At 52.8% G+C, this 18,697-nt stretch overlaps 1 protein-coding gene across 4 annotated transcripts in view; it reads left to right on the forward strand.

Annotated features, from left to right (window-relative positions):
* RPS6KA2 (ribosomal protein S6 kinase A2) overlaps positions 1–18,697 on the forward strand; it is a 303,981-nt gene that overhangs the window by 240,911 nt on the left and 44,373 nt on the right. For all 4 annotated transcript variants that reach the window (XM_036926492.2, XM_057490287.1, XM_036926494.2 and 1 more), the window contains 6 exons: positions 2,725–2,805; positions 4,829–4,908; positions 7,342–7,448; positions 10,522–10,559; positions 12,878–13,020; positions 17,936–18,006. In XM_036926492.2, the coding sequence (XP_036782387.2) occupies positions 2,725–2,805; positions 4,829–4,908; positions 7,342–7,448; positions 10,522–10,559; positions 12,878–13,020; positions 17,936–18,006 (520 nt within the window). The remainder of the gene's footprint in view (positions 1–2,724; positions 2,806–4,828; positions 4,909–7,341; positions 7,449–10,521; positions 10,560–12,877; positions 13,021–17,935; positions 18,007–18,697) is intronic.

Raw genomic sequence — 18,697 nt, forward strand, 5'->3', positions numbered from 1 at the left:
GTCTCATGGTTTCCATGGCTTGCACCAGCACAGGGATACAAATATTCAGAAGCAGCCTCAAGGTTCAAGACCTCCCTGCTCCCGGCGCCAGACTGCTCAGCTGGCTGGCAGAAGGGCCACCTTGCAGGCCGTTTTTCACTTGCCAGGAGATCCCCAAGGACTGTGGGTATCAAGACATTTTGTTGTGATGGGGAGAGGCTTTCAGCCAACTTCTGAACCCCACAAAAACCCAGAACAAGCCAAGCAGTTGAGGAACAAAATCAGGATGGAATGCCCTGGACCTCAGAAGCCCTGTGAGCACCACCAAGGCGGTACCCCCAGAGTGCAGAGCTCGGAGGCCATGGCAGCATGGGTCTGACCCCAAACTCGGGCTGTCAAGGTGGAGCTCTAGGTCTGTCCTGCCCGCCAGGGCCACTCAGCTAAGACACCATCCTTAGCTGTCCAAGAGGCAGTGGGAACACCCCAGCATCATAAGGATGCATTTGCTCTTGACGTCTGTTGGTTTCTTAGTGAAGGGACCCTCTGTGGCTGCTGTCATGGCAGAGCAGCAATTCCAAGCCTTTCCATCCTTTGGGCTCTGCCTGAGTGGCCAGCACCACAGAGAACAGGCATCCGTGGGCGCGGTGCCAGACTCTGCCCAATGGAGGACTGGGCGATCTCCCCTTGCCATGGAGAGCTGGTGCATCCGGGCTGTTTCATGTCTGGGGGCCGGTGTGTGGCCGCTATCCTTCAACACCTTTGGGCACGTGCCTGTTTGGCCCATGGAAACTCAGCCACTTACGTAGCTGGAGGTCAGGATTGGTAAAATTTCCTGGAGGGAACACAGCCTTTCTCTGTTTCCTGCTGCCCTGGACCCAATATATGCTTGTGCTTGGCCACTGTTTGCCCAATGGGTCAACCTTACAAAACACTTTTAAGTCTTCCAGAACTGACGTGTTTGACCTGTCTTCACCTTCACTGTCATGCTGTGTTCTTAGTTTTCTTTTTCTTTTATTTTAGACAGAATGAAAGTATTTAGATACTGTATTTGTTTAGGCTCCAGGCCCTTTTGCTGTTTGCTTCAAATAATCTCTACATTTTTTGTCTGCCTTTTAATTTTATGATCTTGGATGGTCAGTTTCTAGATGTTTTGTGACTCACTCTGTCACTCTCCTTTATTTCTCCCACTGCTTTTATTTTAAAAACTTCCCACTCAGACATCAGGTACTCATCTTTGATTTCATTTTTGTGGCTTGATTTTTTTTTAACACTGAACTCTTTAATAGATCTGAGATTTGTTTTTTGTATAAAATGTAGAGAGAGAAATATATATTTTTTCCCACTATAACTAGACAGCCCCTTGGAAATCTGAATGTAAGATCTTTCTCTAAGTTTTTCACCAGGCTTGTTATGGCCTTTGGTTTCCATTACCAATAGATAGGTGACTAAACAATTCTCAACATTGTTGAGATAGATCTGAACTCAGTGTTAAGAACATCAATCCTCTTTGAGAGGATTTTTAGATTTTCTTAAACAGAGTCGACAGTTGAGCTTTGCAGGAAGTTGGCAAGAGGTGTCCGCTTTCCTGTGCTCGCTGGTCGCGGCACGGGGCAGGGCAGGGACAGACGGATGGGACAGGCTCTCTAGGAGGTTTCCCTGCACTCCTGTGGACACTTTGGGTGTCCCTCCTCTGTGGCACTTATGAGGCATTTAAGGTCCAGGGCATTCCATCCTGCTGATTTTGTTCCTCAACCACCTGGCTTGTTCTGGGTTTTTCAGAGTTAAAAAGGTGGTGAAAGCCTCTCCCAGTCATAAGAAAATGCCTAAGCTACCCACTCACAAACGATAAAGGGTGGGCAAGAGGAATTCTGCAGCCGCCTCCTGAGAAGGGGAGCCCAACATCACTCCACCTGGAGGGCAGGAAGGAGCCTGAGCTCGGAGACAGGCCACGGCCCGGATGCCCAGCACCGTCTCTCCTGTCCCTGCCGGTTACTGGGGCGATGGTTTCCCAGAACTCCAGGCTCAGGCTGTAGCCAGTGCTGCACTGCATTCCTTTTAAGGCAGCAGTATGGGTGGACCGTGTGTGGTGTGTGCATCCATCTGTGGATGTACCGCAGGCTGCCTCACTGTTGGCTGCTGTGGACATGGGTGGATGAGTGTCTGAGTCCCTGTTGGGTAAATGCCTGGATGTGGAATCGCTGGGTCCTGCAGCAGCTCTGCCCTTACCACTCACGGAACCAACGACTTTTCCACAGCAGCTGCACCATTTTACGTTCTCACCTTGTGAGATTCTGTTGAGAATCTCTTGTGAGAACCTTGTCATATTCTGTTTTGTTTTTTATTATGACCGTTCTTTGGGAAAGACTTTATTAAATAAAGTACATGTCACATGGGCCAAAACATGTTTGGAATAAAAGCTTGGTCAGTGATGTGGTTTTTAGCCCTACATGTCACACAGACAGGTGAGCCTCTGAGGAAATGGTCTGTCCTGGCTCACCTGGGGCCACGTGTGGTCACCGGGCACTATGCTGGGAGCCCCAGTCTCATGGGAATCTTTGGGTGCTCTCATCCTCCCAGCAGTGCTCTTTCTCTATTTATTTTTGCCTTAAAAATAATCCAACTTTTATAGCTGTTTGAGAATTTTGGTAACAAAATGTCAGAATTATTTATAGCCAATGTTTTGAGGTCCATGTCCCCCAGAACTAACTCCTGCCTCTTGGAAACCTTTGTGTTTCTGTTTTGCAGTTCGGGACCGAGTCAGATCGAAGATGGAGAGAGACATCTTGGCAGAAGTGAATCACCCTTTCATCGTAAAGCTTCATTATGGTAAACAGAGTAAAAATAACCTACTTCTGAGAGGATCTAGAGCAACCTTTCCCCCAGTCAAAGGACAGGGACACATAGGACTGGGTCCAAACGGCGCCCTGTGTCTCGTGGCGGCCCTGCTGGGTGGAGTCGCCTCCTCGCCAGTCCCGCTGGCCCTTCTGTTTCCTCCTCTGCCAGGCACAACGCCCTGTTTTCATCTCAAAGACCTAATTTGAGGGCTGCTGTTCATTATTAGCTTATCATCATTGGTAAAGTGGTGAAGAAACAGGTCTCCTGACCCAGATTGGATCAATGACAGATTTTGTGTCCTTTCAAAATAAGATGCCTTAGGCCACTAACTTCTTTAGGCCAGCGTGGTAGCACCTCTTATATTTTTGAGTACTGCCCCAAGCATTTTAAGTTATAGCTCATGGAAAACCTCACATCTTCCTTTCAAGGGAGGTTATTGTTTCCATTTTCAGAGGAGAAAGCAGAGACTCAGATCTAGTTGTGATTTTTGAGGCCACACACCTGCTCTTGTCTGCTTTGCCTTTTTATCTCCTCGGCGAAGCAGTAAGTGAAACCTTCAGATTGATAATGAGCCTCTGGCTCCAGAGTCATGCCGGAGCGCCTGCGGGTCACTCCCCTGGAACTGTCCATGTGAGCCAGGTGCAGAAAGGAATAAAACTGGTGGTGGTGGTTTCGGAGGCACCGGGGAAGGTGAGATTGTGGGAGCTCGACCAGCACATTTGCACATGACCCCGGAGCAAAGGCACCATTGGTAGGTGGGCCGAGACTTCCAGCTCGCTGCTGGTCAAGTTCTGGTATTACTAAGAAAACAGCCTTGTTTGGAAATTCTGAGGCTTGTCCTTCCAGATTAAGAGCAAAGTTGGCTGTGAACTTGCTGGAAGCCAGGCAATGACCCGCTGGGTGGATACCAGGACCCTCAGCCCTGCAGGCAGGTGCCTGAGGCCACCGTCTCCCAGCGGCCAGCCGGGCTGCTGACCTGCCTCTTAACTGCCATCCCTCCTGCTGCCCATGTGCTCCTGTCATGCCCAGTCCCAGGGTGTTTTTCTGGAGAAGCTGAGAACTGGGCAGCTTACAAAGCTTTTTAAATGTATCTGTGCATCACCTCTGTGGTTGAGCAAAAGGTGCTTGCTTCCCACCAGCCCAGCCAGGATGCGCCATCTGCGCACAGAGGGTTTTTTAGTTAGAGGCTCTATGTGTCTAAAGCCCCAACTTCCAGCATTTACTCTCAACGAAAAGAAAGTTTTCAAACGCTCTTACCAGATATTAGTAGCCCTCCCACTGCGCTTCCTGTGACTAGGAAATGGGTGCCAAAGCCTGGCTCAGCAGCGCATGGAACTGACTGTCCCGCAGCAAAGGTGACGGCGTTCCTTGACCCTCACACGTGCATTCAGCCCCCTTGGTTAGGGAGCCCTTGCTGAGTGCTGGGCAAGAGCTGAAACGTGAGCCCAAAGTTACCGCCCACGGAGATCAAACCTAAAGCATGAGCCCACTGCCACGTCAGACAGGCAGCTGGGCCAGCCAGTCACTGCCACTGCCGTGAAGGGAGGAAGAGGTGAGGGATTTCCTTGAACCCCAAGCCGTACAGTATACACGTCCGTAGCAGGGGAGGAGAGAGGTCCCCGCTCGGCTGGAGCCGTCCTGCAGCTCCACCCAAACCCTACAGCGAGGCGGGCCTCACAGATCAGCCGTACCCAAAGGCCCCGGCATACTAGCGCGGACATGTGAGCACGTGGGAGCACACGGATACTTGGAATATCTTCTAATTCCTCTTGTGATTAAAGAAAGGCAGGAAAAAGGGAAGGGAGGGAGGGAGACAAAAGAAAAATCTCCAGACTCCTAATAAAGTGAGGGGCAGAACTCAGTCCTGGGACCCTCATCCCTAAGTTCTGCCCCACCCAGCTGCCTGTGGCCGGTTCCTGGCCCTTTGTGGAATGCCCAACTTTGAGCCTGTGCAGTGTCCCATGAGCCCAAGGGGGCTGTCTGCTCCGGGGGCCAGCTTTGCCTCCTTCCACAGCCTTTCAGACGGAAGGCAAGCTCTACCTGATCCTGGACTTCCTGCGGGGAGGCGACCTCTTCACCAGGCTCTCCAAAGAGGTAAGGCCTGGCGGGGGTGGTGGGCTGTGCATTTCTATCTGCTCATGAGGGGCATAGAGGAGTGGGGAGTGCTGAGGGGAGGTCAGTGCATGTGTTGGGGGCAGGTAATGTGCATGGCATGTCTAAAAGTGTGTGTGTTGTGTGCGTGTGTCGGGGGGTGTATGTGTGGTACTTGGTGTGTGTGCATGCGTGAGGGTGTGTGTGATGTGTGGGGGTCGTGTTTTAGAGAAGTCACACGCAAATCTGTTGTCCTTGAAAGATCTTAAGGACATGAACTCTTCCAAAGACTCCTGGGAAGTTCTAGAACCTTCTGTTGCACTCTGCCACCCAGGGTAGAGCAGATGGAAACAGGTTGATTGATGATAACAGCTGCGAAGGACTTTACTTCACAAACCTGAGCTTTGCGTCGTAGGCAGATGCTGTGAGCAAGCTGCCTATGCATCGTGGAGCTGCTGGAGCAGCAGCTGGTCAGGTCCTTGCACGGGAGGTGCCCCTGTCCCCATGACCCCCCTGCTTCTTAGTCCCAGGGCCTATCCTTGATGTCACAGTGCCGACATAGGAACTTCCCAGAATGTTACGCGGTGCCACGGAAGCTCTCTGCTTCATGGGGTGGGAGAAGCCAGCATTCTGCCTGAAGCCGTGATGACGCTGGGCTCACATGTGAGGTCTTCCTCTGTACAGAACAAGGAGTAATGGTACAGCCACGTGCTGGCACAGCGTGTGGCACAGGTTTCCAGTCTCTCTGATGGGGCCCTGCCCAGCGCTATGGTTTTTATTTGGCTACATTAGTGGGTTCAAACTGCTCTCCCTTTTCTCCCTCCCATGTTTTTAGCAAGAGATCCCTCCATCTTGGAGGAACCTGCAAAGTGACTAGATCAAGGTGGAGCAGACTTGGGTCCCCGAGCCCTGGGGCTGGGCTGCTCTGCCCTCTGCTTTCTAATGGTCCTTCAGGCCATGCAAAAGTGTTGGGTTTGGGCTCCTGGCAGTGCCGGTGGAAAGCCTGGGGCTGGAAGAACAGGACCCAAGCTCCACCAAAAGCCCTTGGAGCAGGTGTCTGGTCCCTCAACAAGCCTCAAGAAGTCGGGACATTTTGGCTTGGGTTTTGTCCAGCATCTGGTATGATACACTCTGTTGTTGTGCTTCTTAACCAAAAAGGCACCAGCAGTTAGCAGGAAGCCCTGTAATGGCTCACCGGGAACACGTCTCCCACAAGACTTTATTTCACAGTAAGGCTGTCAAGGTGGGCACATGTGTCCTCGGAGCTCACGTCAAGGGTGTCCATTTCTGTGCAGAGAATGTCTGCGTGGGGACTGCACTCAGACGTGCCCTCAGAACTGAGTGAGTGCAGAAGTACGCTTCCCCTCTGAGCACCAAACTACAGACACAGCCGTGGGGGTCATATGTACAAAGTCCAGTGAAAGAGAGTTGGACAGACAGCACAGTGTTTCTATGAGTGAGCCCATGGGATACCATGACATTCAGGAAAAACTCACCCACCCAGGAAAGGCTGAGCATGGAAGACAGAGCAGGAACTTCCAGAGGCCCGAAGGGCCGAACCCATATGTCACTGTCCAGGATGGTGGGCCATGTCCTGGTTGGAAACATCCTTTGTGTGCATGGATGCGCTCTTCTGTGTCCGCCTGACATAGGCACCATTCAGTTCCCTCGACTGCTGTCACTCTAATTCCTCACCTATCAGGTGGCCTTCCAATTGTGTGTTGATTTTTCATGTCTGCCTTCAAGAGATAATTCAGTACTAAATGGACTTCCAGCCTCTGCGACGTTGACTTCTCATGATGAATGTAAAAAGTGGTTCGTCATGGATAAAACATAGCTAGCCCAATGAGGGTGCCCGGCCCCGGGCCCTGACAGGTCCCCTCTCCAGCCTCCCCGGGCTGGGCACTCACCTGCTGGCCCCGCACCATTTATGTTGTCTTTGGTAGAACTCATCCCACTTTGGGTAGACAGCAGGTTGCTTATTTGCATAAACCCAAGGGGCAGAGATTTGAAATCAGAGAAGAAATGAGATTTGAGACCATTTTCAATAGCTCCTTATAAGGCCTGCATAGTGTGGTTTATTTGTATGAAAATGTTAACATTTATTTGTATTAAAATGTTACAAATTCACATCAGAACCACTCATATTAAAATGTAAGCTCAGAAGTACACTCCAGGGCTGGCTTGCGGTGGAAGGTCAGGGAGTAAAGGCCCCACGAGGCCGATGACATCTTTGCAGGGAGGTGCTCCTCCTCCGCTGATCCTAAGACCACATGGAGAACTCCCTTTTCCCTCCCAAGAGCCGGCGGAGCTTTGCTGGGGAGACTGACCAGGCCTGAGCTTTGTGGGGGGAGGCAGGCTCCCCCTGGCAGCGGTCCTCACGACACTCCAGCCACAAAACCAGCCGACCAGCCTTGCTCTCTCCTCTCTCGCTAGGTGATGTTCACGGAGGAGGACGTCAAGTTCTACTTGGCCGAACTGGCCCTGGCGTTAGACCACCTGCACAGCCTGGGCATCATCTACAGAGATCTGAAACCTGAGAAGTAAGAGAGCATCAGGGAGGGTCCCCTGCACCCCCTTCCCGCTGGCCCACCTCAAGCCATTGCCCTCTACTTAATCCCCACCTGTGTGCCCACCAGGAAGTAGGCTGGGGACCTCCTCCTGCTGGCATCTCCCACACAGGGATTCCGAGGGGGTTAGCAGAGTGCCCTACCCACCTGCCCGCCCCGGGCAAGGTGCCTGGAGTGCCTTGTGCTGATTGGTATAGGACACTCCCCATCCGTGCTCACCCAGTCCTCAAACAGCTCTCTGAGGGAGGCAGGCCAGGGCCCGTTCCCTGCCCAGGTGAGGCTGGGCGGGTCAGAGGCGTGCCAGCCCCTGCTTCCTGCCGCGAGGCTGTGTCCCTCTGGTAGGTGGGACCTGGCAACTGTTTCCTCTTCTGGCCAGGTCTTCCCTGCCCTCCAGATTCAGGAAGTCCCTGCAGCCACTGCAGCAAACTTTCTAGGGACAAGTCACAGGAGCTCTAATGAGAGATTTTCTAGAAGACAGTGGCACCAGATTTGCGAGGCCCAAATTTCAATTAAGAGTCAAGTCTTTGGCAACAGTTGTCTGTGATGTTATTTCTGGGAACTTTGCTAATCTATTCTAAATTAAAAGATTACAGTCCCTCCCTCCTGAACAATAGTGTTTCCATTTCCATGTTTTTCTTGCATTTTCTGTGTAGAGCTGATACATAGTGTCTTGCCGAAAGAGTTTCAGCCCTGGGCAAGATCACTGTGGATTCAGTGTGACCAAAGAAATAACGGTAGAATGTTCTTGGGGTGAAAGGGTCATACCCAACTTTATTTCCAGGTGGCAGGTCAGTCACTAAAATCCCGTTCACTCAGAGCAAGTCTGCGTGCAGCAAGCCCATCTCTGCCTCTGGGCCCCTCTGTCCTTGGCGCTGCCACCACTCCAGCCTCGCTCTGCTCTCTGGCAGCCTTGCAGACCCGCCCCTGTGTCGTGCCCAGAGCACTGGGCAAAGCTCTTTATATAGAGTCAACAGCCATGTATTGGCCACATGTGCGGAGTGAGCTAGCCGACCAGGGCCAGGTGAGAATCCTGGCCACAGGAACCTTCATTTTATCCACAGCAGGGTAGGCGTGACGTCCTTCAGGGAGATGAGCAGGTGCTCCGCAGGTGCAGCTGGCCAGCCTACAGGAGCCCCACACGCAGGGTCCCTGATTTTCCCACGGTTCACTGCTGAGGGAGGCCAGTCAAGAGCACCCACCAAGACGGACCTGCCCCTGCCCCTGGACACGAACACCCAGCTTCGGACACAGGCAGCCTGTGGGCAGGAAGTGGGGTCCTGGCCTGCACCCTTTACTGTTTCACCTACACTGAATGGAAGCAAAGACAAACTGTCCTCTGAAGCCATTTTTTTTTATGCAGCATGGCGGAGATTAATAGGCCATACCTGGTTTTGTCCAGAAACCAGTAACATGCACATCTGTGATGCAGAGGCCATTTGCCTTGACCAGAGGGGACTTTGTGCCCTGCACAGGTGTGACTTAATGACCCGCACAAAATACCATGAGCTGCACGTGTAAATAAATGTGTAAATAACGTAAAAGGCCCTGTCGTCTTAATTATCTCCAAAGAGAGGACACTAGCTTATCAGCTGAAGCTGTGTCTCCTTCACGGAAGGGAGCAGGAGGCGAAGCTCAAGCCCCTCCCTGCTGAGCCCCCAGCGCCCACTGAGGTAGCACCCTGCTTCCCACTCTTTTTAAAGGTCAGAGGGATCTTTACAATTATAAATAGTAATACTGAATGGCAGGGTTGGTGAGAAAAGATCTTGTCAATTAGAATTAGTAGGAACCTAATCTTGAAAGTTGTTCATATCTGGGCAAAGATTAAGTATAACTGAGACACAAATCCTTTGCCTCTTGCATTAGAAATTGTTGTCTTAATTATATGTCATAGCTTTTTCCTTCCTGTTTCCCTGAAATAGGTTTTTTTTTTTTAATAGTGGTAAGTAAACATAACATTAAATATAACATCTTAACCGTTTTTAGTGTCCTGTTCAGGGGTGTTAAGCACACTCACACTGCTGTGCAGTTATCCCCCCCCCTCCACCTCCAGAGCTCTCCCCAGCCTGCAGAATGGGGGCTCAGTCCCCATCTGACCCCCACTCCCCCCACCTGTCCCCCCACCAGTCCCTGCGCCCTCCCTCCTGCCTCTGTCTCTCAGTCTGGCTGCCCCAGGCCCCTCCCTTGAGTGGAATCATGTAGTGTGCCACCTCCTGTGTCGGGCTCATCTCACGGAGCGCAGCGCCTCAGGGTCCACCGCACTGTAGCAGCCGTTAAAGCTTCATTCCTTTCCCAGTGCCATGTGGCGCCTCAGGGCCCTGCTATGGCTTCTCTCCAGTCCACTTCCTGGTCTCTACAGGGCTGGGCTGGTGGCTCCCCAGTGCTGGTGGAACAAAATTTAATTACAGCAAAAAAAAAAAGGACAGGGGACCCCGAGGACCGACAGCCTGGCAGAGGGCCTCGCCAAGTGCCAGCTGTGTCCGCTCCTCACAGGCTCTCCCTCCGCCTCCAGTGCAGAGTGTGCTCTGGCCTCCCACGCAGGAGCCGGGAGAGCAAGGCCGACCCCTCTTCCAGGGTGTCGAGGTGTCAAACGCTGGCATGATGAGGGTTTGGACCCGGTGGGACAAGCACTATAACGGTGAAGCCCACCAAGCCCCAGGGCTCCTTGGCGTGAGGCCCAGGGTGTCTCAGGCTTCCCAACATTGGATCCTGAAAGCCAAAGCCGGGCCTGGGGCTCGGGCCTAGGGAGGAGGGGGTGGCCTCTGGCGCCCGGGGCATGCGTGGCTATAGAAGGGTTCCCTCCGAGAGGCCCCAGGTCTCCACAGGCTTAGGTCTCAAACCTGCGGCCCCAGCTTTTGCCCGGCCAGCCAGCTGCAAGGACACGGGCCTCTTTGCCTCCCCAAACACCGTAGGTCTGGGTCCACTCCTCACCCGGCAGAGGCTGCCGGCGAGGGATGCGGCGGTCTGATCTGGAGGCACCCCGGTGCCCCAAGGTGTGCGCGCCCGCCGGCAGGCTGGGTCTCTCAAAGCGTGTGTTCTCCTGTTGCAGCATCCTCCTGGACGAAGAGGGACACATCAAGATCACAGGTCAGTAAGGACAGCAGCCTCCCCGGGTGGCAGCATCTCAGTCCTGGTAAATTTGGGGACCCCGTCGAAGCCAAAGCCCTCTTAATGCCCAGTGTCGGTAGACACATTTGGCTGAGTTTTTCTTAGAATTGGATTAGTTACGTGGGTGTGTGTCCTCACGGTACCTAGAAATTTGCACAAACTTGCCAGCTTCCCTTGCTTCCTTCTCTCCTGCTGACCAAGGAACTTTCTAGCACCTTCCCTGCAGACTCAGCATTACTGAACATTTTGTGTGAGGGTCGAACGGCGCCCAGCACCGATCACAGACACCCACATCTCTCAGTGTAGGGTCCCGGTTGAGGTCCTTCCCCTCCCGCCTGCATCACATCCATGGCACCTCCCACCCCCCCCCCCCGCCCCATCTCCTAACTGTAACCTCACACCTCTCCCATTGCCCCCAAGTTCAATCCTACTGAATACCCTCGAGGCACATGATGCTCGTCTGTATTCATCTTCTCTTGCTGCCATCACAGAGTACCAACTTGGTGGCTTAAGAGCACAAAATTATCTCATAGGTGGGGCCAGAAGCCCAAAATGGGTCTCAGCCGTGTCACAGGCTGGTCCCTTCCCTGCAGCTCCAGTGGGGAACGTTCTGTGACCTTCCCTGCTCCCAGGAGCTGCCCATGTCCCTTAGTCTGTGGCCCCAGCCTCCACCTTCTGAGCTAGTGAGGCCAGGTCTCCCCGTTTCTCTGACTCTGGTCTCTGCCCCACATCCACAGAAGGGCCCTGTGCTCTATTGGCCCACCTAAATAATCCAGGGTAACCTCCCCACTCAAGATCCCTGACTTAGTCACCAGCTGGGGCCCCTTTGCCATGGGAGGTGATTATTCACAGGTTCCAGGGTTGGGGAATATATGGGGGCCCTGCTGCAGGGGTTCCTGCTGCCCTGGTGGCCTCGTCTCCATGTGCACACCTGCTCCAGTGTGTCCACTGATGGGCTGCTCCCGAGCCAAGGCTTTCCTCCCCACCTTCAGAAGCTTCTGCTGCTCGGGGTGCGTGGTTGACCCCGTTCTCTTCCAGAGCTTACCTGGGCCACTGCCTCTTCAATTCAGCTGCCTCCTCTCAGCCCCACAGCCCCTGGGGGTCCCACTGCTGGTTAATTACCCACCCACCCTTCTCCCAAGGGGATACCACTCTTCAAGGGTCCCAGGATCTGGCAGGGCGTGCAGAGTGGCTCACGGTGAATGTTAAGTCTCCTAAGTGCTTGTTAACGTGGCAGCATTAGGCATTTTAAGTTTCCAGGGAACTCCAACACGAGATCGTGACTGTACAGGCCCGCAGGCCCGCGCTCGTGCCACAGTCAGTGCCACCGTGTCACGCGGTCGGTCGTGCCTCCTGGGCGGCCGGCGGGAGCTGTCCCGGAGGCATGTCTGGTTTGCTCCACAGTCAGCGCCTTTGTGCCTCCCAGTCACCCTTATCGAGCTGACAAGTAAAACTAACTCCTACAACTGGTCAGGGCAACTCCAAAGATGCTGATACTTCCCAGGTTTTCTCCGCTGCATGAGGAACTGCACATGTCATAAAAATCACACCTGTGCAGCGGCAGCTGGAGTGCATGTGTGCTGTGTCGGGTTTGTCCACAGGGTCGAGGAGGTTGGGCTTTCTCTGATGTAGTAATCATGGTCTCTGTTACGTATTCATGATCCCAAGTTCATATACATAGTAATTTGTAATTTTGACCAGGCACAAGTCACCAACAGACCCCAGACTCCAATGTGTGAAGCAAGTCCCTTAGGCAGTGAGAACCCCCACGTGGGTGTTTGACACTCTCACCTGGTGTGGGGTCCAGTTCACCCTCCTGCAGCCGGGAAGGGAGTGATACCTTACCTGCAAAAGCGTGAAGCCGGGAGGCACTGTCATCTCAGAGCCAAGGTGTCCGCTGTGTCCTCCTCCGAGGCATTGACGCACACTGCTGCAGGGAGGGGGGCCTGCTGAGTTGTTCGTGGGGGGTGTGCACGTTGCATGACTGGTGCTCCAGGATACTCACGAGACGTCTGTGTCCCCTGCAGCCTTGGCGCCCACGCTCCTTGAGCCACCTGTTAAAAACAGTCCTCCCTCGCCACAAAGTATGCTGTCCTGATGCACAAGGTGCTCCTCAGTTGGTAGATTCCTGGAGGAGGTGACCTGGGGGCCTCTGGGGCCTGTGGGGCTCCTTGGCTCAGGCCCAGTGGTCAGAGGAGTGCTGGCTGGCAGGATTTGCACTGCAACGCCGACCCTCCTGGGCCGTGGCTCAGCCCAGCACCTCTCAGATCCTGACGGGCGCTCTGCTTTCTGTCTAGATTTCGGGTTGAGCAAGGAAGCCATCGACCACGACAAGAGAGCGTATTCCTTCTGCGGGACCATCGAGTACATGGCGCCCGAGGTGGTGAACCGGCGGGGACACACGCAGAGCGCAGACTGGTGGTCGTTCGGCGTGCTCATGGTAATGCCTGGCCTGGCGCTCAGCCACCCAGTGCACCTGTGGTCCCCACATAGGCTCAGACATGGGGAGCAGCCCAGAAACAGCTTGGCATGTGCATAGCCATGACCCTTCTGACTCTGGATGAGAAGGAGGCCCCTGAATGCCTGACCCCAGTGTTCCCTGGCAGCTTTCTCTGCCCGCCCCAAATTCCCACCATCAGGAAACAGAACTGGGATTCCAGTAAGGACACAACAGGCATCTAACCTCCTTTATGCTTTACACTCTTATGGGTTTAACAGGATTTTAAGGGATGCAGTGATTTCCATATTACAGATGTTTTCCTTATTTCAAACACAAAATCCTACTAGTCATAAGATTAACATAAGCCACAATGTACATGGAGTTAAACGTTTTTGCAGCTACATCTAGAAGCTCAAATGTTTAGATCGTGTGGTCACAGAACACATACCCCACCACTGTCACCTCCAGGGTGCTGTCTGCTCGGCCCCTCCCCTGTCTGTCCCTCCCCAGCAGGGCGCCCAGCTCTGGCCCCTCTGTGTCCACCAGCCCTCAGCACAGACCCAACTCCTGAGGCTGTGGAGGGTCGTTCAGCTGGCACAAGGCATGATGTGTGCATCGTCCCCACCAGCTCTGCCCAGTGGCCAGGCTGCCGCTCTCCCATGGCACCACAGGCTCCGGAACCACTGGCTGCATCCCGCACAGCGGTTCAGAGGTGTCGCCTGGGGAACCTCAGCCTGTCGTTTGCATCTGCTTGGCACTCTGACATGTTGCTCTTATAATTGCCATCACCCATTGTGAGTATCCAACACCGGGAGTGTCTCCACAGGGTATTTCCTAAGCACCATGTGACCTTCACCGAGGTCCCCGTCACCGCAGAGTCCCTGCCCAGTGAGGTCTGTACCCCGAGGAGCTGACTCAGCAGTGAAGGCAGAGTGACACCTGGGCTCCCCAGCCCTGCCAAGCCCAGCCTCTCGGGACCCCACCAGTCCCAGGCCCAACCTCAGTAGGGTTCCCTCCCGATCCCAGGCCCAGCCTCACCCAGGGCCCCAGCCCTTCCCCATCCCGGAGCTACGGGAATACCCCCAGAGTTTGGAAAAGCTGACGTGGAGAGGTTGGCTCCTTGCTCTCCTGAAGGAGGCTGCTGGCCAGCATAGTTGGCACACCGGGAATTATCTGGCCTCCTTCCTCAGTGGACACAGCGTTTCTTACTGAATTTCTCACTGGTTTGGTGGGACTGCCCAGTCATTGTAGCTGAAAGGGCTACACAGTCACCATCTTGAAACAGCTGGGGAAGCGGTCACAGCGGTTCCAGAATTTTGTTTTACCAATAAGAAGCAGTAGGGGATGTCTGTGAGGACAGAGGAAATCTGCACAGCACTTAGTTTGCACAGCACCTTCACACCTGATCAGAACCCAAAACCTACAAGTCGTGCAGGAAAGATGCCGCCCTTCTGTTTACAGAATGGAAACTGGTTCTCTGAGTACACTGTGATAGTTGCTCTCACTTATCCCTGCCCAACAGGTCTGTGGGCCCCTGGGGTGGCCACTCGCAGGCAGAGGTGGGGACTGCTGCTCTCAGCACTTCCTCGGCAGCCCTGGGAAGGACTCCGATCCTCGTTTGCAGTGAAGAGATGGGAGTAGTGTGACATTCAGTGTCGTAGCTTAGCCTAGCCAAGAGGTCGGCTTAGGGCATGCTGTGTGTGTGAGGTGCCCTCCCCTGGCTTTGTGGGGGTGGAAGCATGAGGGGGGCGCTCTTCACGCTTGAGGGTTGCTGCCCATCTTCCTACAGTTTCTTCATGGAGGAACGTACATCCATATCACCTGATGACCAGAAGCGCCCTCCCCAAGCCAGACACCATGGCGATGGACATCCTTGTCCTTGAACAGAACTGAATGTGTGAAGTTAGACACTTTCCAGTGGGAAAGAACTTGAACAAATAGTGATGGACTCCTCGGCGAAAGTAAATGACCAGCACATCTCAGAGCATCTGGAACTCAGTTTTAGGAGGACATTTGGGTTGCGTTTTGTGGGTGTTTTGTAAACATCTCCTGAGCACTCCTGATTCATACGTAAGACCACCTCAGGTTCTTCTGTTTCTTAACCACTGGCTCTGGACGTGCCCGGCTGCCACACGGGTGCCCGTGTGAATTGTCTTGGGGCCACTGCAGTGGGCGTGCTGGGTCTAAGCCTGAAGGACCGAATGAGCCACTGCGTGGGTGTGTCCTTGTCTTGCCGGGTCAAGATAGTGACTTGCTCTTTCTTTTTAATGTTGATCAGCCAAGTGACCTTGGGTTCTGCCAAGCGAGCTCCCTGTTCACGAGTGTCCCCCTCCCAGAGCACATCTCACCCCTGCTTCCGTGCCAGTGGGGTGTCCTGAGTGCAGTCATTCCTGTGCCCAGTGCTGGCACTCCCTTCAGATGGTTTCAGGCCCAGCTCTGCTGAGGTTTGGGGCCGGGCAGGTCGCTGTCGTGAGACTGCGCTGTGCACGGAGGGATGTAGAGCAGTATCTCTGGCCTCCACCCAGTGGACGCCACCGGCCCCACACCCCCAGTTCTGACCATCCAGACCCTCTCCAGACATTGGGAAATGTCCCCTGGGGGCAAAATTGTCCCAAGTTAAGAACAGCTGCTTAGCTGCATCAAACTGAAGCTAAAGCCACACCTCCTCAGGTTCCTTCTACATCTCCACAGCCTGCCTGGGTGTGGGTTTGTGGATGGGTCCCTTGGGGTGCACCCCAGCCCAGGGGCTCGAGTGCAGGCCCCCATGGCGAGCCATGGCCTTACCGGTGTGCCCTGCCAGCTGGGTCAGTCTCGCCGTTGTCTTGTAAATGACGTCTCCAGGAGGCCCAGCAGCGGTGCCCTGATTTCAGGAGATGCTTGCTGAGCAACATCGCTAATGGTAGCACGGGAGTCGTCTCCCTCCTCCACCCCTGACAGGAAGGGGGCTCCAAAGGGCACTGGAGCCAAGCAGCACCGTGGCTCATGTAGGCTGAGAAAACCGCTCCAGCAGCACCTCCTCCTCCATCGAGAAGCGTCCTTGAGCCCCTGTGCATGCCCCCATGTCGGGTGTCAGCACATGACTGGGGACCCCACTGTGTGGCTAGCTACAGGGAAGAAGGTGGGGGTGAAGGGCGAGATACACAAAGAATGTGGATTCTGAGAGCAGGGTCAAAGCTGAAAGGAGTCCCTGAGCAAATGAATGGAAGATCCGTAACAATAGGTGTCAGACGCACATCGGGATGAGCACCATTTTTGTCCAGCGATTCAGCAGCAAGAGTCAAGTAATAGCTTTCTCAATTCACATGGCCAGAAAGGCTTCTCCTTGAAGTAGAATTTCATTAAGAGTAGACTTGAAGAAGAGAGAGGAAAAGAAGGGTAGAACCAAAACAGAGGATTTTCTTTGCTGATACGATTCTATTTTAAGACATATTTTGTATGAGCAACTTAGAAAATTTCATCCTGTTTTATCAGGTGAGTAGCTCATCTGGAGGTGGAGCATTCTATCTTTTTATTGTGTTTATCTATTTTTAGATTTTCTTCTGGACTCATTCTTGATTACTGATCACCTGCCATCTGTGTGCCATTCACTAAATGGGTGGATGGCAAATCTTAATGTGACAGAGCAGACTTCAAATACCAGAACAGTCAGGAATTTTCAAATATATTTTAAAATTTTACTTTGAAAAAGCAACTAATAATGTTCAGAAGGTCTTAAAATACATTCATTTCTTTACTCTTGTAATTTCACCCCTGGTGGCCAATCATAAAGATCACTCCAAATCTTAGGACAACTTTTATGTATGTTTTATTATTACTTATAATAGAAAAATGAAAGCATTCTAATTGTCCAACAAAAGGTAAAATTGGACATTTTGGCATATCCGCATATAAAGTGATGTTAGGAAGGTTTTATATTAAGCATTGAAAGTTGTATTCTGTGTAAAGTTAGCATACAGAACCTTATTTATGCTTTTTTAAAACTTGAAGAAAGTACTGCAAGGAAATAACAATGTTAATCGTGGCTATTTTTGGATAATGGGATTATGGGTGTATGTTTTTGTCTTTCTACTTGGATGTATTTCCCAAGATTTTCATAATGCAAAGAAAAATACTTGAGGATACATTTTAAAGGGGCAGAGACATGCAGTAAAGAATCAAGACTAGGACAAATGCAGTAAGACCCTGTCAACACCTGCCCTGGGCTGTTTTCTTATAATTTACAGACAAGAAGACACAGAGCAGGATCCATGCCAACACATTTCAGTTAGATTGATACCACGTTTTTAAGAAAAGGACTAGTTGCTCCCCTCCCCCCCCACTTCCTTGCAGCAGAAGTGGTCAAATGGGCATGCATATTCTGATAATGCCTTGCGATTCTAGGCATCTGCGTTGAACCCATGTAATCAGGGCTTTTTGTTTGAAAAAGAAATCCGCTCTCGGGAAAGGCTGGCCCTCAGTCCTGTCTGCATCGCTAGCTCCTTCCTGGCAGACATCCCCTTGCTAGTTTCAGCATGTGGCAGCCTGCACTCCGGAGGTTATTGGTGCTGGATTGCTTTTACCACGTTATTAATGGACTGAAGTCAGTCGCTGTTCTGCCCTGCACCCCCCCCCCCATGGCACCTGTCCAGAGAGGACATATGGCCCAACTGCCACCCCTGCGCAGCCCCCACCAAACCTTGGTTTCTTCTCTCCCAGCACTCAGCACCTTCCCACCAGCATAGCTGAATTGTCCACTGTACTGTCTCCCCAGTGACCTGCGAGCTCCAGAGGCAGTTCTGTTTGCTGGTGGATGCCAGCATGTCTGCCGGCGCCTCTGCCCAGTGGATCAGATTTTGAGTGGAAACATGGACTTGGGGTGCATTTTGCTGCTGCACTGGCTGGTCTGAACTCTCTCCTGTTCTGTGTTGCTCTGCAGTTCGAGATGCTCACAGGGTCACTGCCGTTCCAGGGCAAGGACAGGAAGGAGACCATGGCCCTCATTCTTAAGTGAGTAGGAGATGCCCACTCGGGGGGTCCACCCGGTGAGCACCCTTAGATACCCAGAGCTTCGGTCTCTGGAGCTGGGATTGTTGAGTAGGCATCAGCAGTAATGGTGGTAATCCTTTCTGGCGTGTTAACTGGGAGGATGAATTGAATGGGGTCCCTCGGGTTCTGACAAACCCTTCTACCATAGATAGTTTTCCATCAGTGAAAACAGCCTAAGTTGTCCAGTGGCAGGGTTTTTAGATGTGGTGATCGGTGACCTTCAGAAGCAGAGCACAGATACAGAAGGGCAGGAGGGTTTGGGGCTCCAGGGACAACACCGGAGCTGGCTTCCTTTCCTTATCTGCCTCTTGGCCCGCTTCGTGCAGGTATTGTTGGCAGGAATTGTTTTGCCCCTGTGACTGAAACAACCATAATTTTCTGCTTAATTCTTATAAAGAATCATTTACCACACAAGTGGATTTTGCTCTTAAAGTCTTAGAAAGAAATCTAAACCCAGTGTGAGTCTTGCTGTAACATCTGAAACGTGAGCAGGCTCCCTATGAGCAAGACGCTGGAAGGGAGCAGCCTGGGAGGGGAGAAGCTGACCGGAGGGCGGATGGCTGCAGGGACATGGCCGGGAGCCGGGCAGGCAGCCCCAAGTGATTCCTCCGCTGAGCCAGGGTGTGGGCTTCCTACAGCTGGAGATGAAGTT

The sequence above is a fragment of the Manis pentadactyla genome, chromosome 12 (genome assembly GCF_030020395.1).
Source record: "Manis pentadactyla isolate mManPen7 chromosome 12, mManPen7.hap1, whole genome shotgun sequence".
In the NCBI taxonomy this organism is placed as follows: Eukaryota; Metazoa; Chordata; class Mammalia; order Pholidota; family Manidae; genus Manis; species Manis pentadactyla.